The sequence below is a fragment of the Belonocnema kinseyi genome, chromosome 2 (genome assembly GCF_010883055.1).
Source record: "Belonocnema kinseyi isolate 2016_QV_RU_SX_M_011 chromosome 2, B_treatae_v1, whole genome shotgun sequence".
Taxonomy (NCBI): Eukaryota; Metazoa; Arthropoda; class Insecta; order Hymenoptera; family Cynipidae; genus Belonocnema; species Belonocnema kinseyi.
The window spans coordinates 58,858,948-58,885,998 of NC_046658.1; the positions used below are offsets into that span (position 1 = coordinate 58,858,948).

Sequence of the window (27,051 nt, forward strand, 5' to 3'; positions counted from 1 at the left end):
GTGTGTAAAAACTTACATTCTTCGCAGATTTGTTCTATTTACACTAGAAAATGCCTAGACTTGTTCTCGTTAATTAGTAGGAATGTAAATAGGCGAAAGAAAGTGTTACTGATGAGAGGATTATGTAATTTAATTGCAGACGTTTCCTACTTCTCCATTAATTCTGCATTAAATTAGCTTTCATTACTCAAAAAATGATTAGTACTAGCTACATCTATAAAATATATCTATAGTCCATATTTTCCATACTAATTTATACAAAAAGTATTAACACTCATTTTTTAAAAGAAGGTACGAGGTGCCGGCTTTAATGAGAACGTAGGAGGCGTAGTATTTCGAATCAAGACAGTTTTGGTTTTTAAATATAGCTAGTATTTTTTAGGGTTTTAAAACTGATTTTAACCATTAAAAAATTATAAATATGACAGAAAAACTTCTAATCTGGAAAATAAGAGGCTTTCTGTAAATCTGGGTTTTATTATTTTTATTCTCTAACTTTAAATTTTTTTAAATCATCTCTGTGATTATATATATATAAGTAGGGCTTGCGTGAATTTAATTTTATTGTCAATTCTTTTATGTACCAACGTTGGCAAAGTTTTTAAAGTTTACTGTGTCATACCTTTTGTAATACTTGCAAATTTTTCTAAAATGTGCAATGGTTAAAATAAATCGATAGATGTAAATATATTCGCCTTCGTCTCTAACTTTGGCCTTTTTCACTTATCCTGTAATTTAAATAATCAATCATTTAAGCGTATAAATTGAAGCTTGTAACGCTTTAAATGAACAATATTAAATTAAGTGCCGTTAACTACAAATTTTTTAACTTATAAAACGAACAGTTCAAATATTTTTTGTAAAAACAGAACACCATTTTTAATGCTCTGTATTAAAAAAAGAATCATTAAATTCATGATTTTTCAAAATTATATTCCAAGAAATTTCAAGCTGCAAACATAGACAATTGAACGGTTCAAATTTTTTGAACTGAACGATTTTGAAATTAGAAGATAAATTATGTTTATTTTAAGTTGATTCAAATTAATGAACAGTCGCTATTGCTAAACATATTATAATTTTTTTAATTCAACAAAATTACAAATTGCATGGGTTCAAATGAAATATTTTAGACAAACAATATTTAAATAGAATTTTTAATTTAATAAAAACGTTTACTTGTGAACATATTCATTTGAAATTATTTTAAAATGAAAAATAATTCATGAAGTTTAAATTGGACGTTTACACTTAACTGTTAATGCTTTCAAACTGAAAAGGTTCAATTTTTCACGTCAAAATCTGTCAATTGTCTAATTTTTACCAGATTCATCAAGTACAAAGTTTTAGAATTACGCATTGTAAACTTAATGATTTCATAATTGATAAAGTTAAGAATTAAAAAAAGTTGAAATTGAACATATTTTAAATTGCATTAAAAATCATGTGATACGAAATTTGTTAGTGATTGGATACATTTTTCTTCTAAAAGTTTGTAAAATTGTCGCATTGTCGTCGAAAAAGTATTAACAAGTTTTTTTTCTAATTTTTTCAGAGAGAAAGTTTCAATGACAACAAGGCACAATTATACTTGTAACATTAATAAGTTTTCGAATTCTAAAAAAACTTTTAGTTTCTAGTATAATTAATTTTCTAATTTTCCATTGTTTTTAAAAAAGACCGATCAAACTTGTAAATAAATTTTCTCGATAATAAAAATACAACAAAAAAATCTCCATAATATTTGTACTTATAGATACATTTTAATAAACGTTTAAAAAATTTTGATTTTCGAATTAGAAAACAAAATCGCAAAATTGATTTAAATCAAATTTTACTTCCTTTTTTGCTTGGCTTTCAGAATTTTCAGCAGTAGAAATTTAAAAGGAAACGAAAAGAAATCACACAGATTGCCAGGTATCGATAGTTTATTTATCTCAGACACATTTTTATTTATCGTTCGTCACTCTCACTCCCATAAACTCCCACCCACGGCTTTCATAGATTCGAAATTGTTAAAGAAAAATCATTAGTGTCCATTTTTGCTCACGTTATTACATACAATCTATAATAACGATATATATAGTATATACATTTAATAGTGTTTTTTTTCAATCTAGGACGCGAATGTAGTTTTATGACTTAATGAGTACCTTTTGCATCTTTCGAATCACGATTTCTTCGGTAGTAGAAAGCTAATAGATCAGAGAGAAAAGCTCAAAGCAAATTCTGATTAATAAACAAAATAATTTAGAAAATAAATGGTTATGATTGTGAGAAACGATTAAAACTTGCATACAGAAGAAATCTATTTATAAAAAAAAATAACACAAATTACAAGACTCAAAGTCCTACAATAATAATTGTCACTATTTAATAATAATAAGTACTGAGTCGATGTCGAAGTCTTGAAGCGTGAAAATTGACAGTGATTTGTCGTGAAATGAAAAAACGTTTCACATTAACACAGTATTTCTTGCAACATTAAGAGTTGTTTGTTATCCTCACGACATAGCGTGGAGACTTTTACCAAAGTATCGGGCGTTGCAAAAAAATTTTAAATGCGTTGCAAACAAATTTAAATGCCTCCAGTAAGCGTAATTGTTTGAAATTCGGAAAGCCCACGCTTGAAAAATTGTTTTTGATGGGGATGAGTATTTTCATTAAATGTTTTTCTGCTGAAAACTATTGTAAAGAAAAGCGAAATGCGAATTCGGAACACTTTTTTCTTAATATTTCACAATAAATTAGTATTCTAAACATTTTTAGATTCTTTTGCTTTAAAGAAACATTTAATTTTAACATTCCTAAATAATTATCTGATTCAAGAAAAAACTCAAAGCGCACACGAAAATTGGTACTTAATAAAATTGACTTTTCAAAACTGTTTTCCAACTTCTACATTTCGGGTGTCTTCAAATTCTTACTTTATATTAAATGAAAATGACTGCATTTGAAAAATAAAAAAATAAAACAATACTGTACGCAGAAGCGTTGCCTTAAAAATTAGGCAAGACGATTTGTGGCACCACGCCCAAGAAAACGAGTAACACCGCTTCGAACGTGTGAGCGTATTAAAATAAATATTTTCTATACTATCTTACGCTGCGTAACATAACGATGTTGTTAACATGAATATAACATTATGGAACTATTACAATACGATTCATGGTTCGAACCTGTTTCATTCAGTTTCGTCTTACCCTCCTCTGCTTCTTCCTGAGATAGAGGAGAATGCAAATTACAAATTACAATCGATAATATGTACACAGAAAAACAAAGTTTACAAATAGTATTTCGAAAGCTGAGTTCTCATTTTCTTTTAGAAAAAAATCATTCAGACTGCGCTCGATGAAAAAGACTTCAAGTAAGAAGCCTTTGAATTTGACTTTTTTCTGCTGCTTTCCTTTTTTGCTTTTTACTGGAATTCCTCGTCGCTGCTGAGTAACATTGTTTTTTCGTTATAATTCTGGGAGATGGTGGCGACACGTTGATGAGATGTGTTGCGTCTCTGAGGTGGTGGAACTGGCATGTTCTGAGGATCGTCTGGATCGTAGCTGGATACGCGCATACCTCGCTGGCCCTTTGTGCCTCCTAACATAGTTTTTACAATCATTTCACGCATTATCACCCGTCAATTTCAGGCAAAACACTGTACAGGTTTAGGTCTTACAATTCTGAAGAAGCAAAACAAGAAATTCCTGATCGAAGTGTATTAATAAATAAATAATACTGAGTTCTAAATTTTAATTCAAGAGTTCTTTAAGAAATGTGTCCATATCCAGAATTCTCATCATAATAAATTATTTCAAATGATTCAATATTCAATTGATTTTTATAAGTATCCAGTAGAGCGAAGTGAGAATACTTAAACTGATCAATTCATTTGAGCCGAGCGATGTAGTTCTCGTTTAGCATCCAAAAGAAATTAAGAGTGAAATTTTTAAATGTCTTTTATTCAGTTTCTCAATTTGAAAATTCCAAGTTTTGAAAATTCATACATTTTTTCTATGTGCTGACCGAAATTCATTTTAAATCAAACAGGTTCTACACTTGAAGTTATAGAATCTCTCGGGAACGAAATATTGTTTTTTAAAGGAAGTTAGGCGACACTTATTTTTTCGATTTGCGAAAAATGACGAAGTTATGCGTATTCCACTTTTGATCTTTGTATTTAGAAAAAAAATGTTGTATTTAAACGTCTATAAAATTTTGACATAATCGAGATACTTATCATCTGCGATTTGTTTGAAAATATTAAAAGTAGATTTTCTCAGAAAAACCCACACTTACATTTGTTCCCAGTTTTTTGGTTGAATTTGAATTTTCATAATGGAGACATATTATAAGTTTTATCGGAGCCAAATAGCTGATAGGATATCTTCCCTATACGTATAAGCAGAAACTGTGGAGAAATAAAAAACTGGGGTTTCCCAGAATATCTTTTTTATATATTTCCTCAAATTTTGAGAACTAAAAGAAAAATATTTTTTAGAAAACCTCAACTTTTTTTTATTATTTCTAATATTTTGGAAAATTTCTACCAATACATTGCAACAGAGGAAGAGGTCTTTTCCAGAGAACTTATGCAAGCATAATTTTAAAAAAAATGGGCAGAAAAAGTGGGTTTTTTGATAAAATCGACTTTTAATATTTTCAGAAAAAGTGTGGGTTTGGAAAGGAGCAAATAAGCAAATAAGAAAATAAGCAATGTCCGAATTAGATAGAAAGCGATAAATATCTTAATTAGGTCCAAAGTTATAGAGATTTAAAAAATCATTTTTTGTAGAAAAGAATAAAATTCAAATACACATAACTCGTAGAACAATTTTGTTCCCAAATCGGAAAAATACATATCGCCTAATTTTTCCTAAACACTAACACATATATTTCGTCCTCGAGAGATTCTAGGACTTTCAAGTATAGAACCAGTCTAATTTAAAATCGATTCGGTCTACTATAAAATTATAAAGAATTTTTTTTAGACCCCGTTTCAACTAGTGAAACATAAAAATAAAAATTAACAAATTTGTTTAAACCATTTTACACGTCGAACTTGAAATTTAATTCATTGTTTTAAATCAAATATGCAATTACCCCAATTGGAAAAAAAATATTGGCATATTTTGACTCAATGATATAACTGCTCGAATTAAAAAAATGTTAAATCTCAAAACTGAACAGCAGATATTTAAAAAAAAAAGATAGAAAATTGAATTTCAAGGTTTATTTTGTATTTCTCGTATGCCAAACCACAACTATTTGTGACGATATCCGGAACACTTTTTGCAGTGACTGCAAAGATGACCGTATAACAAAATTAATTGTTCTTTAAAAAACAAAACATATGCAAAACACAACTGTTTCCTTGCTCGGCGAAAACGATAATAAAAATTTCAGCATTTTTACTCCGCCCCAGTACCAAGGTTAAAAAGACTAAATTTTTCTCAATGCTATACTTTTTGGAACTTTGAAGACTTAAATTTTAATATTTACATTGGTTTTTTTTTTTTTTTAATTGAAAGTTTCCAAATTTAAATTAAGGGAGTTTTATTTTCAAACCGCTCAAAGTTAAAAGCTTTGTAATACATGAATATTTAAAGTTTCAAAATACAAAATCAAATCTTGGAAGAATTTAATTTAAAAAATGTTTCAAATAATGGGTTATTAATGATAAAAAATTTTAATACGTTTAGTATATACTTTAACATTTATTTTATTTTATTGAAGACAATCATTGCAGGAAAGCCACAACTTATTTTCCAGTCAAAATTACAATTTAAAAAATAGCCTCCTGCATTTGCAGTAAAATAAATAAATGTATTCACCCTGTTAATTATAAATTTGATTCTTCAGATTGAAAGCCCCAGGAGTAATAGTCGGTCACAATGCACTTGGTACGATATTATAAGAATTATTCTATAATCATACTTGTCTTACATTCCAACATAAAGCTAGATTTCATCAGTATAAATACCAGCGACGTAAAATGAGAAGTGTTCGGTTAGCATCATGCAGATCAGGGAAGGAAAGGGGTCAAATCAAAGAAGCTCAGGTATCGTGCGAGAAGATAATAAGGAAACGAATATAAAATAAAAAAGTACTTGGTAATTGCGCATTCGTAAGGGCATTGTTTAATAGCGTGCGAATTGTCACCATGATTTCCGATTTTATTTGTTTTAAAGCTAAATGATATTCAATAAAGAAAATGGATAAAAACTGGCCCCGAGTGAAAAAATTTCGAATTGAAGAAGGAGACATTTGTCGGCTGTTATTTATCGTCATTAAGTTTATTGAAAAGCAAGCGCCGCAGATTTACACCGCTTCGTTATGTTTCGTTTTTTTTTTCTAGGAATTATGTATACGTAACCGTTAAGTGCTTAAACGCTATTTTATACAATAAGGCTAGTTCAATCCCAACGGAGATATCTTGGACGGTTATTGTCAGTATTTCCAATATTAGCTCCAGAGGAATCTGTTTTATTGCAGACAATCGAATTCGATCAGATCATCTGCATTTGATAAAACGAGTACAAAGAAATTTTCGATAATAATGCATTTATTGCCGATTTAGGAACTTTTTGGTCCTCTGCTAAGGACGAGCAAAGTCCGAAGTCCAATGTTTCTTGAAATAAAAAATTGAGATGCTCACAGCTTTTCGTAGGACAAGTTCGTATTGACGTCTGAAAAAACAGCAAACAAAGCTCATCGCTTTTTTTTCTCTAAGCTTGCACCGGTTTCACCATTGCAGTGTTTTAAGCGTGTGTTTAAAATCGAAAACTCACCCGAGATCTCGATAATTATTTATTTACACAATTCTTGCTTGCAGGTGCTCTTAAATTTAATCGATTATTTTACATTCCAATTTTTAAGCATTTGAATTAAAAACAGTCAGCAATTGCGATCAAAACAAAACTATATGTAAAATGTAGATGTATTTACAAAAGCGAAAGAAGAGGATTTATGAGTTATTGAAAAATCGTTTATGTTTCGAGTCTAGCTGACTGTTTTAGATGATTAAAGTGTGTGCTGTGATAAATGCGCATGTGCTATTAGTGATCTACAAAATATTGTGACTTTGAATACAAAATCATTGCCTTGCGAAAACGAACATTTTCAGCAGTGATTTTGGTGCCAGAAATATTAGATAAATGAAATTACATAAATAGCACGAGAATTCTGGATCAATCTGAAAAATCTCTATCTCATCCACACACTACTCCTTTCCCCTGCCGAGTGAGTCACGCCTACCCCGAAAGGGAAATGGCTTAATGGTGTAATAATAATAATAATAATAATAATAAAATATGAGGAGTTTTCTATTAAATGAAACTTAATATAAAATAAAAGCAGTTTAAAAAAAATGAAGTATAGTCAAGAAAAAAAAAAACATCGACATTCACTATGGACATACGATTCTGAAAATTCTTCATGGAAGATGAATTTTTCGATTTGTTGCACATGCTACACTGAAACTGGCTACTTCATGCCACAATATAATATTTGTACAATATCGAGTGCTATTTTGACTTTCAAATGATTAAAAAACTTAATAATATAGAGTTTTATCTTTACCAGAGCTGTACTGAGTGTATTGTTGATACTGCGGATGAAAGTTGTGGATGGCATCAGTCATAATGTCTTTTGGATTCATAGTTTCCTGCAAAATTGAATTATTTTCTCTTTCATCTTTTCCTGTTTCTGAGAAATTAATCAAGTATTTGATTAAATTTTAAATATTTTAATTACCTTTAGGCTGCTGCTAATACTTTGCATTGTCACACTACGTCCTCTCGAGTCCGTGACGCAACCAGCTGCATAAATTTGGTACGGGAAAGCATACTTCAGGGCAATCGCGGCGAAAAGCATCTCGATACAAATCAGAAAATTCTGGTAGCCAGCAGACACAGTACCTGCTCCAGTTGAATGCCCTAAGCTATCAATTACAGGCGAAATGACCTGAGCTTTTTCCAATATAGCCAAGAGCACACCTGAAAATATTTAGATGATTCCGTCAATACCAAGTTTCAGCTGCTTTTTCACTCAAAGAATTTGAAATAATTTGTCAATGCAGCTAAACAACTTTGAACATAATTGAACTAATTTCAATTTTAAAAAATTTTAATTGCAAATACATGTACTTTGCTCACAATGCAAAAATTCAGTCATAACTAAAATTATTTCTGTTAGATTGGAAATCATTTAAATTTCATGGCTACTTAAATTTTCATAAAAATAGGCTTATTTAAAAAAAAAAAGAGAAAAACGTTGCTTTATTTATTTAATTTAGTTAAATAAGCTCTAAACATTACTGTAGCCAAGAAAAATTGTCCAGTTCATGAAATATTTGCGAAATTATTAAAATCTTTTTAAATATTTTGATGTTTTTATCGATTACAACTGAAATTTTCTTCCAATTTATCTCCCTTATGGAAATATATTGTCAGAATATAACATAATAAGTAACAATAATGTTAAACTTATGATTTTTTGCATAAATATAAAATTACTTGTAAAATTTTGTAAAAGTTTCAAAATTCTAGCAATAAAAAATCTTTGATATATTCGCGAAAATTTTGTGAAATCTTTCGAAATTTTTTGATATCCTTTGAAATCTGAAAATCTTTGTGAAATTATTGTAAAACTATTGAAGTTTTTGTGAAATCTGATGAAATTCTTTTAAATACTTACAAAATTTGTTGAAATCCTTAAAATTGTTTGAAAATCTTTCTGAAATCTTATCGAAATATTCAGAAACCTTTGGAATGTTTACGAAATCTGTGAACTCTTAAATTTTTCGAAATATTTGACATTTTTTTTTAATTCTTTGAAAAAATTTTAATCTTTGAGGTCTTCAGTAAATCCTTTACAATGTTTGAAATCTTTTGAAATCCATGAAAATTTTTGTAATATTTTATGAACTCTTTAAAATATTTCTAATTTATTCGCGATCTTCTGAAACCTTAACGAAATATTCTGAAACATTTGAAATCTTTACGAAATCTATGAAACTTTTTACGAAATATTTATAAAATTTTTGCAAAATCTGACATTTTTATGAAATCGTCTAAAACGTTGAGGAATCTTTAAAAAATCTTTAATATCTTACAGAAATCTTGGGATTTATTTGTAAATTCTTTGGAGTCTTTTTAAATCTTTGACATCTTAGTGAAATCTTTTTGAAGTGTTTGTTATCTTAGTGAAATCTTCGTAATATTTGTGAATCCTTCGAAATTTTTGTGAAATCTTATTGAAATCATCGAAATCTGCTGTGAATTCTTAAAAAAGGTTTGCAATCTTTTGAAATCAATGAAAATTATTTTTGTAATCTTTTGTAAACTCTTCAAAATTTTTGAAATTTTTCGATACCTTTGATATTTTTCTAAAATCATTAAAAGCTTTCTAAAATTTTTGTGATATCTTTGAATTGTTTGTAAAACCTTTTGAAATCCATTACAATTTTTATAATCTTTTGTAAACTCTTTGAAATGTTAAAAAATTTTCTGAAATCTTCGAAAACTTTTCAAAATTTTTGTGAAATCTATTAACTGTATGTGAAACCGATTGAAATCTTCTAAAATCTTTTGTGAACTCTTAAATTTTTCGAAATATTTGACATTTTTTTTAATTTAAAAAAAAATTTTAATCTTTGAAGTCTTCAGTAAATCCTTAAAAATTTTTGAAGTCTTTTGAAATCCATTAAAATTTTTGAAATCTTTTATAAACTCTTTGAAATATTTATAATTTATTTACGATCTATTAAATTTTTGTGAAATATTTGGAAATACTTTGAAAAATTTTGATATCTTTGTGAAACATTTAAAATTAAAAAATTTTTGTAAATATTTTAATGTTTTTAAAATCGATTTCAAATGAAATTTAAAAACATGTATCTTCCTCGTGGAAATATATTTTTACACTAAACCATAATAAATGATAGAAAATGTTAAACTTACGAGCTTTTTATTCGAATTTTTTAAAGCCCTTTAAAATTTTTTAAAATCTTAACGAAATATTCTGAAACATTTGAAATCTTTACGAAATTTATGAAACTTTTTACGAAATCTTTATCAAATGTTTATAAAATCTGACATTTTTGTGAAATCGTTTAAATCGTTGAGCAATCTTTAATATCTTACAGTAAAATCTTGGGATTTATTTGTAAATCCTTTGCAATTGTTGTTAGGTATTTTGAAATCTTTGAAATCTTAGTGAAATCTTTTTGAAGTGTTTGATATCTTATTGAAATCTTCGCAATGTTTGTGAATCCTTCAAAATTTTTGTGAAATCTTAGTGAAATCATCTGTGAATTCTTAAAATAAGCTGGTTTACCTCTCATTATTAAATAATTCTAAAATAGAATAATAATAACAACATATAAAAACATTCTGAAATAATAATAGTAATTTAAAAGTAACTACCTTGCCAGAAGGACAAGAAAATGACGCTCTTGACGGTGCAGAACTTGAGAACCGGTTCGTAGGGGGTGAGCAGGTCTCGTGTAGCAAAATAGAAGAGAAAGAGTCCGTACAAGGCGAGGGTAACGCTGATATTGTAGATGGACGTAATATAAATGTATCCACCATCGAGAGACCAGTCACCATCTCGGTAATGTCCGAAAGCTTGCAGGAATATGATGACAAAGGCCATCACGGGTTTAACCAGACAAAACTGCAGAGTCGCTTGCTTGCAGAATCGTAGGAAACCGATGGTGTAGGTCTTCCCAACCAAGCAGCAGGTCCCATAAAGACAGCTGGAACGGATCGGCTTGCCTCGAATCTCCGACATAATATTGCCCTCTCCTCCGAGGTACTCGTAGCACAACGACAGGAAATTGTATATTACAAAAGCCTCGTAGCAGTCTCGCACTGTGAAGAAGTACACGTAGTAACTCTCGCTGTTGAAGAACATCAGAGAGATCCACGAATATGAGCCGTAGATTGGCACGATGAATAAAATTCTGACTATCCATCGCTGCTCTGTTGGATTCGTGTACCACCTCAGGTGATGATAAATCTGTAATAAACAATTTCAATCATTACGAATTCCACTATTAATTTAAAGTAATTATGTGCACGAAAAACCGGGCTCAATGAAAAATATATAGTTCAGGGTGGCCAGTTAGCCACTCAAACTTTCAAAAAAATAATTCCAGGCTATTTTCTGGTCATATTACCTTGGAGTTCTAAAATGTTAACTTTTTTTTAAATTTATATAGAGACTTCGAAGCCCAAAATGCACTCAAAACAGGGGAAATGGAGTGATTTAAAAAAAAGGGTGAATCAATTCTTTTGAATAAATTTCAACTAGACACCTACAAAGATGAATCTTCAACCAAATCATCAAATTTTCAAATAAAAACGATTAAACATCAACCAAAAACAGTTGCATTTTAAACCAAATAGTTAAATTTTGAAATTTTGGAGACGAATCATTTGAAGACATTTGAATTTTTAACCAAGAAAGATCAATTTTGAACCAAAAAATTGGACTTTTTAACCAAAAGATGATTTCTTAATAAAAAGCGATGAATTTTGTTATAACACAATGTGAATATTTAACAAACCTGTTGAATTTACGACTAAAAAGGATGACTTTAAGAAATTACTTAAATTTTCAAACAAATAATTAAATTTTTAACCAAGCGAGATGAATTCTTAACAAAAAACATAATAGACTTTTTAATTAAAAATAATTAAGATACAATCATAACAAATTAATTATCATCCAAAAAAGAGCAATTTTCCACCAAAAGATGAATGTTCAATCCAAAAAGACAGATATTCTATAAAAAAAAAGTTGTTTGATTTAAAGTAATTATTTATTTATAGAGGTATTTTATTAATTCATTTATTTCGATTTTTTCAATTCATAATTATTTGCACAACAAAGCAGTTGAATTTTTAACAAAATGAAGACATTTTCCACTATATAGTACAATTTTGAATCAAGAGAGATTAATTTTTTAATCTAAAATATAATAGTGAACTTTTCAAATATAAGAAATTAATTTTCAACCCAAAAATATTGTTTTTTAAGAAAGTATTTTAATACTCAACAAAATAATTAAGTTTTCAAGCAAACATAATTTACTTACAAACAAAAAGACGACCAAAAGAGACGAATTTTGAACTAAAAATATATGTGATGGTAGACTTTCCAATTAAAAAGAATTAACTTTCAACCAAAAACAGTTTTTAGATCCACCTTATGGATCGTAATTTAGGAGATATTAGCGTTTTTGTGACCCAGGATCTAAAATATAGATATTAGATTTTCGAAAGAAAATCATACTTCAATCTGTTCTCTATTGGGTAATATTTTACTTTTGTGTCCTTAAAATTAACGTAAATAAGTCAACTTTATATTTAAAGAAAAAATATATAACACGTTAGTGTTGACAGTCTCCAAATTATTCACAATTATAATAATTGTTATTCAGCTTTATTAATTAACTATATTAATTTAGGTTACTTGTGCAATAATACGTTAAATATCTAAAAGGAAGTTTTTGTTCTCAAATATAAAAGGGTTTTTAGTATCTGAATGATCCACCAATACAAAGTTTAAATTCTTAAATATATATTATAAAAAGAACATTCATTTATGAAGGAAACAATAACTTTAAAATCATAAATAAAAAATGAGCTTCGATATTTTTACTGACATGTTTGATAACACTGAGCAGAATTTCAAAAACTTTCTTTAGGAAGAGCGGCACCATGTAACAAATCTGAAAAATTCCAGGTTTTAACCAAATTCCAGGTTTTCAACCAAATTCCAGGTTATTTTCCAGCCTTTTACCTGTGTTCAAAATTCCAGGCTAATTCCCGGTCAACGCCCACCTTGTAATTTGTACGTTAACAAATTTCAATATTATTACTGATGGTCTTGTTTACAGGGGAAAAGATTGCTTTTCATGAAAAAAATTTGAAACATAAAAACATTCTTTATTTAAGAAATATTGTTTTTGACTTAACTATTTTTATCGCTTCTTAATAAACTTTTTAACTTTTTACGATTTTAATAAATGGTGGCTTATTTTCTTTGGGAAAAGATTATCTTTAAATGAAGCTCATTCAATTTTTATCAATAAATAAATTATTATTAAATATAGTTATTTCCTTATAAGATTTTTCGTTTGAAAAATTGTTTTTTGGTTATTTCGACCATTAAAATATTTATTTAAAAAATTGAAGGATTTTAAGTTGTATAGAATCTTTTTCTCGAGAAAATAATCCATCATTCATTAAACTTAGAAGAAATAATTCTTTTGTACCAATTTTTTTATAAAAGGTAATCTTTTTTACTTTAAACGAGAGCATCAATAAACATATTTAACCCAGACAATTATTATTATTAATAATAATTGTCTGGAAGCCACCGTAGACCATTTTCGCTACTTTCATGCACATCACATTGCCAGATGTTAATAACATGAAGGATTTTCCATCTCATCCGTTCTTCTCATAGAAGTAATAATATTGCAATTTTTAAAAGGATAATTAGATTTTTTTCCCAGGACAAGTTATTTCCTGTCAATAATATTTTAAAGACTTTAAAATTAGACAATTTCGAAGCAAATTCTATACCGTGTAATTTCCAAACTACAATGTGTTTAATACTTTCAAATTAATTCTTAATCTTTAGAAATTAAAAAGTGTACGTTTTAAAATTGAGGCATTTTTTATTTAAAAAAAAAATGGAGAATGTAGCATTGAAAATAAACCATTTTAAATTGACAGCATTGGAGAATGAACAATTTTAAATTGGATCTTGATTAGCAGTTTATCTATTCCAACTGGAGAAATGATGGGTAGGTAATTGTTCAGGCTATAATTTACACATGACAACTAACGCTTCCCCTTGGAGGCCAAGGTAATAAATTTTTCTATTTTAGATTCGCTTCTTACCTTTTGAAATTAATTATTTTAAACTGAAAGCTTTTCAAATTAGTTTTAAAACCTTTTAAAGGAAACTTCTGTGTACTTATATAATCTTAATTTGAAAACACTTTCATAGTTGAAATAGAAGTTTATAATATTAAATTGGATAAGGAATTGAATGACTAAAAGATGACTTACTTGTTGACAAGTTAGGAAAAGAGCTAATGCGACAAACGCTCCTGCAAGACCCTGTGCTGCTTTCGTTTGTAGAAATATAGGAGTTGGTTCAATATCCTCATCCTTTGCAGTTAAATTTTTAACAGCATTCGTTACAGTTGCTGTCGTCATATTATTAAGAGTCGAAGCAATGGTTGCCGATGCTCCTGGCATCAAGTTGGTAGTCATTATTTAATCTGAAAATAAAATTGATTTATTAGAATTCAACGTCTAACAATAAAGTTTTACAGGTTAGCCACTCAAATCACAGAAAAAAATTCCCTGAGTTTATCGATGAATAATTAACAATTTAAGTTCGTTCAAATCGAACAAGTCAAATTTCGTGCTAAAATTATATAAAATTGCAAGCATTCAAGAAATACAATTTTAACATTAAGTTTTAAAGATTAGATCGTTTTTCTACTAAAAATTGCAAAAAGTTCCACTCAAAAAACAAAGTCAATGTCATTTATCGGATTTTTCCAATCTCAACAAAAATTTTCGGTCATTTTCCAACCCAGTGGTCACACTATTTTACATATTGTTTTATTTGCATTCGGGAGAACTGTATTCGAAACTAAAATTCTACATTAGATTTCAATTAAAAAACCAAATATCAAATTGAAGCTTGTTAAAAACACACAAGAATATTGCAGTTAAAATTAAATTAAGGAATAGTAGATCTCACCAATCTGAACGACAGGTAAATAAACTAAAAAAGGAAAATTACCGAATTTCAGAAGAATTAAAACAGCGGATGCAAATTGTATGAGTGAATGTGAACTTATATGTAAAAAAAAACCTGTTATATTACATCAGCCGCTTTCATAACATTTCACTTTACAGAAAATGATATAAAAATTCGCAAATTAATTATTTGTTTCTCTGAAATAGAATATGGCATAGAATAAAGGGTCAAACATTTTTAGTTTTACTTGTGCTTCACTTTCCTATGGTGTTGACCTTCGTGAGATGAAAACGAGAAGACCAATCAATACGTTTTATGATCAACCGAAGCTAACAGACCATTGAGATCTAAAGAGTGAAAGTTTTACGTGGATAGATTTCGCATGAGATAACAGGCTCCAACTTTTGACTATCCACTGAGTAGCAGTTAACATTTTTTTACCATTCGCTGATATGTAGATAAAAGATAAGTCAATATTCAAATTTTTTGTGCCACAAAACGTTTTTCATTCAAGTATCTAAATTAAAATTTCTGGGACTCTGAAATATACAATATGAAATTAAATTGCAGAATCTTGAAGGATTCATTTCCAGGATGTCTAGTGATCAGGAAAGTGGAAACTTCTGGTTTTTTCGACCGAGCAATTTAAAGATGTCTATATGTAATATTTCCCAAACCAACGTAGAGTAATGGAAATTTTAATATAATATACATATACCGAAATTGATCTCGTAAAGAAAAAATTACTTATTTACAAGTGTTATAAATCTATCCTCAATCACAGACTGAGGTGGTCAATATTAATCGAAAGTACATTGTAGATTAAAAGTACAATACCACCTGTTTATCGATGATTGCTTAATTTCTTTACATGAGTCTCTATAAAATAAGGCAGGATAAAGCTCTATTGTCCATTTTTTAACATTGCAAAGGTAGTGTAAATTTCAATTATTTTTTTTTTTAAATTGAAATAAAATATAAGCACTCTCTATGGTTATAGAATTTTCCGTAACTTTAACCTCTTTTCCTGCTCATTCAGGGCTAATGTTACGGAATTTTCCGTAATTCTAACCCTTTTCCAGCTTGTTCAGGACAAACGTTACAGAAAATTCCGTAACTATAGACAGCACCTAAAATTGAATATAGTAAACATTTTTCACTGTCCTTGGAATTATTTTACAGATAAAATTATACAAAATCTCATAACGAGGTTTCTATCATATTTATTTAAAATATATATTCATTTTATTTTATTCCTAAAGATGAGAAAACCTCGAATTTTTTCAACTTTTTTGTATCAACTTTGTAAAATATTTATATGAGATTTCTTTTCAATTTTTAAAAGAACATTGAAATTCGCACTATTTTTACAATATCTTCTTCAATAATTGACAAAATTCCTTCATTTTGAATTATTTTATAGAGAAATGTGATGGCTTTCAATCAACTTAGAGAAAAAATTTAACTGTTAAAGAATTAACACTGAAGTAATTTAAGAGACTATCGAAAACCTTTGATGGTGTAACATACGATATGTGAATAAATCACAAAAAGTAGATTTTGCGATAAAAAAATTTCAGATCCCAAATCAAATTCCCTGGTATTCCCAGGCCCACTAGAGGACCTGAATTCAAAATTTATTAGTTTAAACCACTATTAATTTAAAAATGTTGAATATATAATCTTTTAATCTGAATTTATTTAATTCCGAACGTTTTCAGATCAAAATTGTTTGATTTTAAACGCCTTAAAATCGAAATGATCAATTTTTGAATACTTATAATGAAGCGATTTACAATTAGGAATTAAATTCAATGCTGAAAAAAAATTCAAGCAGACTTTTTTTATCGTATTAAATTTTGAATCCTTATATAGAATTTCAATTTTTATAAATCGTTATTACTGCTGAAGAGAATCTTGATTCATGTAGAGCATTTCATAACATATTATTGACCTTCATCGAGAGTTGTCATCAAGGAAACTACTTATTTTACATTTATGTTTTTTTCCACTCACTAAACAAGAATACAGTATTCAGTTTAATAAAGCGACTGAAGATTGCAACACCGAATGTATCCCAAAATGTTCCTGATTGTGCTCACGTTTTTCACGTATGCTCTACATTTTCATTGAATAATAAGTTTATCAGCGAATATTAATTTTAAAACCATTTATATTTTTTTTTTCAAGAAAACAAATATTTCACATTAAATGAAAACATCTCAGTTGATCGACAATTATTTTCGGAGAATACAATTAAACGAATCTTATAATGAAAAAATTAAAAAAATCAATTTAAAAATATGTTTTATTGGAATTTTAAACTACATAATACTTGTCCTTGCTGTTAATTTTTGATCTTGAAAACAGTATCTCTCCAAAAGAAAAACCGAATGGTCAAGGTAATATATATAGCCTTCAGCAAAAAGTAAATTTAGATAAACATTATAGCAATCGATCGAACCTGACACATTTCAAACTCATATCCACAGATCTACGGGTTACATCCTTTTATCTATACAGATAATCCATGACAAATGTGACAACCACAATACAACGAAATTTCAATTCCTATACACACTCGAAAAATAATTTTGTATCAAATCCTTGTATGTCTAACAAAATAAACATTTTTGGTGATTTTTGATTTTATTAATTTCGGAGACAAGCAAAAAAGGTATGCGTAAAAGAAACGTCACAATTGTTACAATGTATAATCTGGCCATTAGATCTGACCTTATTATCAATCAAATATACTAAATAATTAACAAAGAAAATCTTCCATATCGTAACCATTAGACCACGATGGTTCTCGGGTTAGAAATCAATATGCACAACAACAACAACCTGACTATACTCCATTTCTCTGTCAATTTCGTTTCACGGACATGAAACTGACAAAATTTGGTTACGTGAATCATAATTTATGAGAGAGCACAAAAGTTGAAAAAAGAGAAAGGAAGAAGATATAGTTAACTCACCTGCTGTTAAGTTCCGTGTTTCTTGATAACGGACAGTCGCAATGTCCAATTTCAGGAGGCAATCGACGACGCGTCCGATGATTCGCAGATATGACCTTTTCGTAAAACACTTATAATCTGTAATCCTCGCGTGATTTTTAATCCTAATCACCGCACTTCACTCGAACTTAACATTTTGGAAAACTTTCCTGCTTCCTAGCAGCCTCCAGGAACTTGAAAATTTAAGAAATATCGGAGGATGGCAAAATCGCTACCACACGCAGCAGTCATACACTTTTCCCGTCTCTTTCTCTTGCCTCATCTCCCTCTCTTCTTGCGAAAATAACTGGATTTGTCATCGTATCAAGTATTTTGTAATCGAGAACAAGGTTCCAAGACCCTCTTATGAAAATTGTTTTTCGCCTTTTATCATCATTTGAGGATTATTTGGATTATTTACACCCCTTCCTTTCTGAATTTTACGCTAGAAAATGTTAGGAAAAGTGTTATTTAACTTGTTTATACGAGTGTTACACTTATTTGATAAAGCATTTTGAGGTTAGGTGGGACTGGGATTAACCGAAGGATCAATAACATTTTCTCAAGTGAGTGATATCACGAAGATCCTTCAATGCTCATTTACTAGATATCACTTTTCTTCTCTTTTTTTATCGCTTTCGGCCTGCCTTCACTCTGTCCTTGTCTCTTTACTCTTTCCCACGGTCGAAATAATTCCCTTCACTTTAAAAATGTATGAATACGCATGTGCACCAGGAGCGGCTGAAGCTTATATAAATTCTTTATTTTTTAAAATAAATTTTACAACATTAAGCCAGGGAAGAGAGAAATGGTCCTTGTTCTCTGATGTTTATAAATTATAGACGCTTTAGTTACTTCATTTGAACTTCAGATAAAAACAAACTTCCTCTTTTTCATCTCTCTTTGAAATAATTCTCATCAATCTAATCTAGTTGACCGTACACCAAATTATACATAAATAAACTTTTACAAGATAAGGAATTGATTTCAAATTTAAATCCCATGATAGATCATGCTTAATCCCTTTAAATATTTGACAGGCCACTCCTGACACACATGCGCAGTCGATTTCTGGAAAATCGCGAAACTCACATCTTTGCTCACGTCCTGACGTACGTCATGTTGTGAATTATTTTCGGCCTTTATCGAGGGTTTTCTTAGTCCGGGCTGAAATAATTTATGACGTGCATTGTTTGGTCACGCTTAATCAAATAGGTAGTCTATGCCTTGAAATCGGGAGTGAAAACGTGAATTACGTGGGTGTAAACAACCTGCTCCGTTCAAGAATAATATTCACGCATATATTTGCTCCAAAGGAAAATCCTGACACTATCACGAATACCACGTGCTGATTAATTCCCGGACTGTTATTTCCACTTTCATTTAATTTGAGATTTTACTTTCGCTTCGTGCTTGATTAAATATTCGAAGTCGAGTTTCTTTAAAAGAACATAACCTATACTCGGTCTTAAATGTCATTTGTAGTTTATAAACTCTAGTAATTTTTTGGGTATAAAGAAAAGGGATTTAAGGATGGCTCTCATAAATTTCGAAGGCAATGATCCATGGTAATGTAATTTGCTCAATTATAAAAATAACATATGTGGTTTTTTCAAATTTGTAATAATTTTTTTCAAGTTTTTTTAATTAAAAATAATGAATAAGAGATCAAACTCATTCGAAATTTGAATAATATTTGTGTTGAACTTGGATGTTTTTAAAAATATTTTAGTCTTTAGATTTAAACTAAATTTCAATTATTTATCAACACAACTGGGCTATAAGCCAATGCTTTAAATCATTTTTTATTTGTTTACCTACTTTCTTTATTTTTCTTTATCAGGCTGTTGGAGTATGATGCCTGCGAGAGACTATTTCGAGAGATAATGGAGCAATTAACACTACGAGATCGAGAGCCACGAACATCACAAACATTCGCACACTTATCAGCTAATATTCGCATTCGTATGAAAAAGTACAGCGGTGAAGTGCGCCAGCTGAAGATCAAAGTGGAAGAAGCTTCAAGACAGCGAAACATGTATCCTTTACTAAAGCAAATTTATAGCAAAATAGAGTTTAAAATATATTTTAAGGGCATTTGATACTTAGAAAATTGTCGATTTTTTCAGTTATATTCCCCCGGCTTTATTCCTAGGATAAGAAATGTTTTGCCTTCAAAATTATGGGAAATGATAGCGATCATGCTAACGGACGTCCCCACACACTTTTTTTGTGTTTTTTTATCAAAAAAATTTTGATATTGCTAACAACGTGCGTGTATATTTCGAGGTTATGTGTGTTACAAGTAACCCGAGCGAACTACACAATATTTTTGGCCGAAAACTTTGGACTTACAAATAAACATAATAACTACTATCGGCGAGAAAATTCGAGTCCTCTGGCTTTGTCGTTGAATAAGTATGTGAAGAAAAAGTGGTAGGTTAATGAAAGAGGTATCATTTTAAAGGTGCAAATGCTGCACGTTAATGAGCCGAAAAGTAATATTCCAACAAATTATTTGTAGCTTACAGATCTGAAAATACGATGAAAAGTGAGTAAATTTGATAGCTTTTAAAAACAGTGAACTTTGAAGCATAGTTTTTTATAGAAAAAATAATAGGAAAAATCTGAAAACATTCATGGTGGTACATTAGACATTTCTGAACAGATTGCCGTCGAAAAATTTGCAAAACATAAATAATTGTTCATTTTTTGTGAATAAATATGCGACCACGCTATCTTTAGTTCTAATGAAGATAATGAAGTGATTTAAATTGGAGGTATTTAGTTGAACTATCTGTAATAATTTACAATTTGAATGCAGTATGTGCTTCTTGTTGTCTTCGTACAAATTTGGATATTTGAAGTCAGTTTTTTATATAGGAAAGCAAGTATGAGAGCCCAGCGTGGTGCCGTTTTTTCAGGGGATCGTCCTCGGTTTTCCTCAGCCCGACCTACCCAACTTGTGCGTCCGAGCCTCACTCTGGCCTTCAAACCCTTTCCCTGTGTTAAGGAAAACCGAGGCCGATCCCCTGAAAAAAACGGCACCAAGCTTGGCTCTCGCACTTGCTTTCTTATATAAAAAACAGACTTCAAATATCGCAATTTATACGAAGACAACAAGAAACACATACTTCCTTCAAATTGTAAACTATTACAGATAGTTCAACTAACTATCTTCAGTTTAAATCACTTCATTATCTTCATTAGAACTGAGGATAGTGCGCTCGCATATTTATTCACAAAAAACGAACAATTATTTATATTTTGCAAATTTTTCGACGGCAATCTGTTCAGAAATGTTTAATGTACCACCATGAATTTTTTCAGATTTTTCCTATTATTTTTTCTATAAAAAACTATGCTTCAAAGTTCACTGTTTTTAAAAGCTATCAAATTTCCTTACTTTTCATCAGATTTTCAGATCTGTAAGCTACAAATAATTGTTTGGAATATTACTTTTCGGTTCATTAACGTACAATATTTGCACCTTTAAAATGAGACCTTATTCATTAACCTACCATTTTTTCATCACATACTTATTCAACGTCAAAGCCAGAGGATTCGAATTTTCTTGCCGATAGTAATCTCCCGGAACTAACCTTATTTGCAGGCAATCAAAGAAGTTTAGTTCATAAATAATTTCCAGATTATCGGAAAGGCAGGGATGAAAAACGACGTAACCTCAAAATAATGCATATGCGTAAAATTTTTATTTAGGACAATCAATTTTTTTGATATAATCCCTCAAAAAGAGTCTGGGGACGTCCATTATGATATTTTATAGCATCTTCGAATTCAGTTTTAAAAAATTTTCAATTTTGTGAAAAAAAGCCGGGGAAACTGTAAGTACACATGCCCTTAAGGTCGTGGGAATGAGGCCCTAACCTCAAAATTGAATTGCTTCGTTTTACTTCACAAATACTTATGGAATTACATATCTTTTCAGAGTGCAGAATTTCCCCTATTCCCTTGCGTTTCACCGTTTTTCAAAATTTTCCTTTAAATTTAACATACGATATTTGAAAATTCTAAATGAAATATATATAATCACAAATAAAAATTATTATTTTCAAAAGTAGAATATGGTATCGCGAGTAGTGATAGCTTGTCTTTTACTTATAAAATGATTTATTGAAATTAATTCAACTTAAATTATTTAGGATTTAAATAAAACTTTAAAGGTACATTTTTTTTATTGAACCCATATAAATTAAATATTTTGGAAATTACCTATAATAAAGTAAAATGGTATATCTGTCCACATTGAAGATTCTTTGGTCTAAATGTTAATAAAGATTGTTATAATGTTAGACATATTATAATAATTGAGGTTCCGGATCAAAGAACAGACGTCTAACAAATTCTAAAATTTAAACAATTCTCGAAAACTAATAAAAACCAGCTTGTAATAATTCGGCTAATTTAAGCGCAATTTTTAGTAGACACTAAATATTTGTTCTTTAAATAGAAAACACAGTTTTTTATTACTGGACCCTGAAGCCTATGTAAAGAAACACCAACTTATTTGTAATACTGATTTATAACTTATACAGTTACTGAAATTAAACGTCAGCATTCTGAAGAAATTAAAACAGTGATTGTATCTTTACGCTTTTTAATGAATATAGACCTTAAAATTCAAAGGACCACAGAACTGCTGAGGAGGCTGAACGTAGAACGAGGCAAGTCGAACAACTCCAAAGTAAAGACGTGCAGATTCAAAGACTGTTCGACTCTCGCAGAAACGAAATGGCCTCGTCACGTGCTGGCCTAATGGCTCCCAGTTCTTCAGCTTTTGCAGATATTGGAACAACCAGCTGGGGAATTGACGATGACGACGATCAGCCTCTAGATATTCAGGTTTCGGTAACCGATCTTAAAAGCGAGCAAAAACGATTACTGGAAGGTACTCAATTATTTTATCTTCAGATATAATATTTCTAAACAGATTGATTTTTAATTTAATTTTTTTTTCTAGAACAAGAACAAGGACTAGAAGAATTGTCTAAAGTAATTTCAAGACAAAAACAAATCGCTCACACGATTCACAGTGAGGTCGATCTCCACAACGGTAAACGAGAATTCACTTTTTAATTATTCATTTTATCACCAGAAAAAATCCCGATTCTTCCCGATTAAAGCTGAATTTTCGATTTTCTTAATTAAAGCATAAAAAATGTTACCCTCTAATCTTAATATGTTTAATTTTAAGAGCTTCAAAAAAACTTTATCTCACAATAAAACATTCCCAATGATAAAATATCACTAACATACTTTAATTATTGTGATCTGAAATCTTAAGGGCACCACTAGCGGCAAAAGCAATATGGCCGGCGACAGGTAGACGTCTCATAAGACTCATGTAAAAACATTGAAAATTAGTCTTAAATCTTAAAAATGAAAGTAACAGTAGCTCAAATTTGTGATTTCACAAAATCTACACCGGGATGTAGAAACTTCGTAGAAGAAGAAAGAGTTTTACATGCAGGACACCTTCTATTTTGCGGAAAAGAGGTGGAAAATGAAACTTCAGTTTCTATTATTACATTTTGTTTGCAAATTAAAATTTAAAAAATCTTGTTGTCTAAATAATAAATTCTTCAATTTTTTTCCCTCATAAACATTTAAAATGTAATATGAACTATCGACATTTCAATATGCAAAATTTAATTTATGCAAACTTGAAATGACAAATCAGCAGTAACTTTTTTTTCAGATTTGAGGTTACGTTGATATATTTGCACCTAAAATAATATTTTTATTTAGAACCTGCTTTGATTATTTTCACTCGGAATGCTGAAAAATCATTGAAGAATAAAATCGATAAACCCTTGACGATGATTATAAATTTTTATTCAAACTTTTTTATTGACAGTGGAGCAAGCTTGAAAATCCGTTTGAACTTCGTGCATTTTTTACTTTATTCTGTTTTATTTCTCGAGCCATATTATCAGTAAATGCTTTAAATGTACTATAAGATTGTTCACATTTTTTTTTAAACAGGAGTTTATTTAATTTCAGAAAAACCGAATAGTTTCTTGCTTTCGAGCAGTAGAAGAGCAACCAAACACACAACAAAATACCCGGTAACAAGCGTTGAATTCAGATAAAAATTAAGAATTTGTATTCCTATGAATACGCGTTTTTTCCTCCGTCTAAAAATCCCCCAACGGGAACAGAAAAAGTGAAAATCTTATTCTTCTCAATCGACTTAGTAAAATTTAACGAAAGCATTTATTTAAGCTATTTTTCATTATTAAATCTTTTATGACTTATAAATTCGATAAATATTCAAATTTATATTTATATTTTGATAATTTATTTAAACGTCTTAAAAAATTCAACAAAGAAATCTATGCAAATGTGTGAATTTAAATAATTTTAAATCTAGAGAGGCAGTGTTCAATTGTTGAGAATTAAAATTTCAGAATTTACATTCCGCATGAAGGAATTAAAACAACTTATTACACATATTTTGTGAACTTATTAGAAGAAATTAGATAAAACCAAAATATGAACACTTCTAAGGAATAAAAAATATCTATGTGAGGTGCTTTACCGGTACAATTAGAAGGAATTAAATATATTGAAAACACGTTCTCTTTGGGAGAATAGAAAACTGTATGGCTGTCGCTATGGAAATAGAAGTGAATAAGTTTAGGATGTATTTTATTCTTATTGTGGCATTTCAGGCAGATGGAAAAATCGCGCATTCAAAATAATAGAATAATCTTCACATTTGCGCTGAAATCTGAGAATATTAATTTTTCTCTATTGTACGCTTATTTTACCGGGTATTTTGCTCTTCCATTTTCGTGGCGAAAACTCCATTGATAAAGTTTGATTTGTGACTTTTTATTTATCACTTTTTTATTTTTATCCCAGTTTCACTGTGAAAAACACTGTAAAACCTTTAGAAACATTATTTTTGTATATTCGCCTATACTTCTCGTCAAAATTTACCTACGATCAGGGCTTTCCGAATCAGCCACTAGGTGGCGTATTCGCGTATTTCAGATCCCAATACGGGTTAAAAATTTTTGTTCTCGGGCAGTTTAATGGTTTAAAATATAGTCGACTTTTTAATAAAATAATTGAATTTCTAAACAAATACTTGAATATTCAACCAACTGGTCGGATTTTCAAACAAAAAAGATTTAATTTCAACCAAATTGTATTAAATGTTAAAACAATAATTTTGAACCAAACCGTTGCAATTACAACCAAATAGAAGTAGAAATTTCAACAAAAAAGGAAAAAAAGACGGATTTTCAGGCCGAAAAATCCATTTTTTTAAAGAGACAGTTGAATTTTCAACGAAAAAGTTAATACACAATAAATTAAAATGAATTTTCAAACGAAAAGGATGACTTTTTAAAAATAAACTTCGCTTGTTTAATCCAAAAAGACGATTTTTTTACCGAAAAATACAAATAAAGACGAATTTTCAACAAAATAGTTAAATTTTAATAAAAGAATTAAATTTTCAAGGAAGTAGTTAAATTTTTAACCTAATTAATATAAATTTTCAACCAAATTGTCGAATTTTTTAATAAAAAATGAAACAACCAAAAACGGCTACACTTTCAACCAAATAATTAAATTTTTTAGAAGACAGTTGAATTTGCAACAAAAAAAGTTAATTTTTAACCAAATAACTAAATTTTCAAGAAATTAGTCGAATTTTTAACCTACAAAGATGACTCTTGAACCAAATGGTTGAATTTTTAAATAAAAATAACACTCAACCAAGACGAGTTGCACTTTTAACCAAATCATTGAATTGTTAAGAAGGCAGTTGAATTTGCAACAAAAAAGTTAATTTTTAATCAAGAAAGCTGAATTTTCGACGAAAAAATGTGATTTTTACCATAAAAGATGAAATTTCAATTCAAACAGACAAATTTTCTACCAAAAGGGTTGAATTTTTAACACAACAATTCAATTTTTAACAAAATATTTGAATTTTTAATGAAAAAGAATTAATTTTCAATCAAAAATAGTTGGATTTTCTTATTTGATTATATTGATTCAGCTGCATTCAAGCGAAAAAACAGAGGAAAAAGAATATTTAAAAAAAAAGGGTAGAGACGGAAATAGGGAAAAGAGTGTTCAGTCTGTAACTAAAATTTAATATATTAGCTTTTCTAACTCGATAAATATTTTTACCATTGAGGACGTTTTATTATGTGCTGCTTTCTAAATAAAAACTATTATTTTCTTAATTAAAAATTTTTTTAAATTGAAAATTTAAGAAAACTTCTGGTCCGCGTACAAATTCCGGGTTATTTCCCGATCTTAAAAGATTCCCGTTGCAGTGTTCGCTCTAAATAATATAAATATGATCTTAATAATTCATTTCAATTTTACGAAAAGTTTTGATTCAATATAAAATACAATACTAAAATATTTACCGGCAGTTTGCTATAAAATTTCTCAGATGAAATTTTTTTTCTGAAATTTACTTCTTTTCTTTTAAGACTTTTTGTCCAATTTTATCCTGTTACACAAATTGATTTTTTTGCGGTTATATTTTAAAAGATTAAAAAAAATCATATTTATTTTCCATTTCTATTTTTAATGCTAATAGATGTTTTTAAAATTTGGAATTATTTCAGAAATAATCGACGATTTAGCAGACCACGTCGACAGAACCGATGAACGTTTGATTCAGGGAACACGATCAGTGCAAAGTATCAGTGAAAAAGATAGAACATGGGGCTACTGGATTATCATAATTATTCTTTTAATAAGCATAGTAGTAGTAAGTTTAATAAAATAATTGATTTTGTAGATATCCTTTATTTTAGGACAAATGGCAAATACTAAAAATGAACTTAGTTTTCTGGAAAGAAACTTTGCTGATTCAATAGTCTTGCGCTTGGCAGCTTTTCAGGTTAATTTTTGTTGCTTTGGATACTTTAAGAGAGTATTTCAAGTATTTTGTCCATAGATTTGAAATATCAATCGTGATACGTAGTTTTCAGGTTTTGCAATTTATGAGAATAAGATTTTTGTAAAAAGAAGGAGTTAGGAATGCATGAGACGTTTAAAGTATTTTTATGCCATGTCATGCCAAAGAATGAGTTACGAGAGAAAATAATTGTATTAATTGTAATCATTGACTGGGTGTACTATATTCTTCGTAGTTTACTAAGGGCACAATGCATTTTCAGCTTAGAAATGTAATGTTTATTATTTATTATTGAATTTTTTATTGAATAAGATGCGTATTTTTGTAAGGTTGAACGATTCGTTT

At 29.2% G+C, this 27,051-nt stretch overlaps 2 protein-coding genes across 4 annotated transcripts; one reads left to right on the forward strand and one right to left on the reverse strand.

The window, feature by feature from the left end:
* Positions 1 to 1,910: 1,910 nt before the first annotated feature.
* On the reverse strand, positions 1,911 to 18,051 carry LOC117183099 (transmembrane protein 184B). 3 transcript variants are annotated; one of them, XM_033376265.1, is made up of 7 exons: positions 17,772 to 18,051; positions 15,038 to 15,329; positions 14,085 to 14,299; positions 10,422 to 11,016; positions 7,750 to 7,991; positions 7,576 to 7,660; positions 3,419 to 3,594 (listed from the first exon to the last, which is right to left on the reverse strand). In XM_033376265.1, the coding sequence occupies exons 3-7, from the start codon at positions 14,289 to 14,291 to the stop codon at positions 3,419 to 3,421; spliced, it is 1,305 nt and encodes a 434-aa protein (XP_033232156.1). In that variant the 5' UTR covers positions 14,292 to 14,299; positions 15,038 to 15,329; positions 17,772 to 18,051. The 3 variants fall into 3 exon arrangements, with proteins under 3 accessions (XP_033232154.1, XP_033232156.1, XP_033232157.1); XM_033376263.1 differs by lacking the exon at positions 15,038 to 15,329 and having other exon boundaries at positions 1,911 to 3,594; XM_033376266.1 differs by lacking the exons at positions 3,419 to 3,594; positions 15,038 to 15,329 and adding an exon at positions 5,502 to 6,683.
* An 835-nt stretch (positions 18,052 to 18,886) lies between these two features.
* On the forward strand, positions 18,887 to 26,967 carry LOC117168280 (syntaxin-8). The gene is made up of 5 exons (XM_033353799.1): positions 18,887 to 19,357; positions 19,633 to 19,827; positions 22,445 to 22,698; positions 22,771 to 22,863; positions 26,411 to 26,967. The coding sequence occupies exons 1-5, from the start codon at positions 19,323 to 19,325 to the stop codon at positions 26,572 to 26,574; spliced, it is 741 nt and encodes a 246-aa protein (XP_033209690.1). The 5' UTR covers positions 18,887 to 19,322; the 3' UTR covers positions 26,575 to 26,967.
* Positions 26,968 to 27,051: the final 84 nt, after the last annotated feature.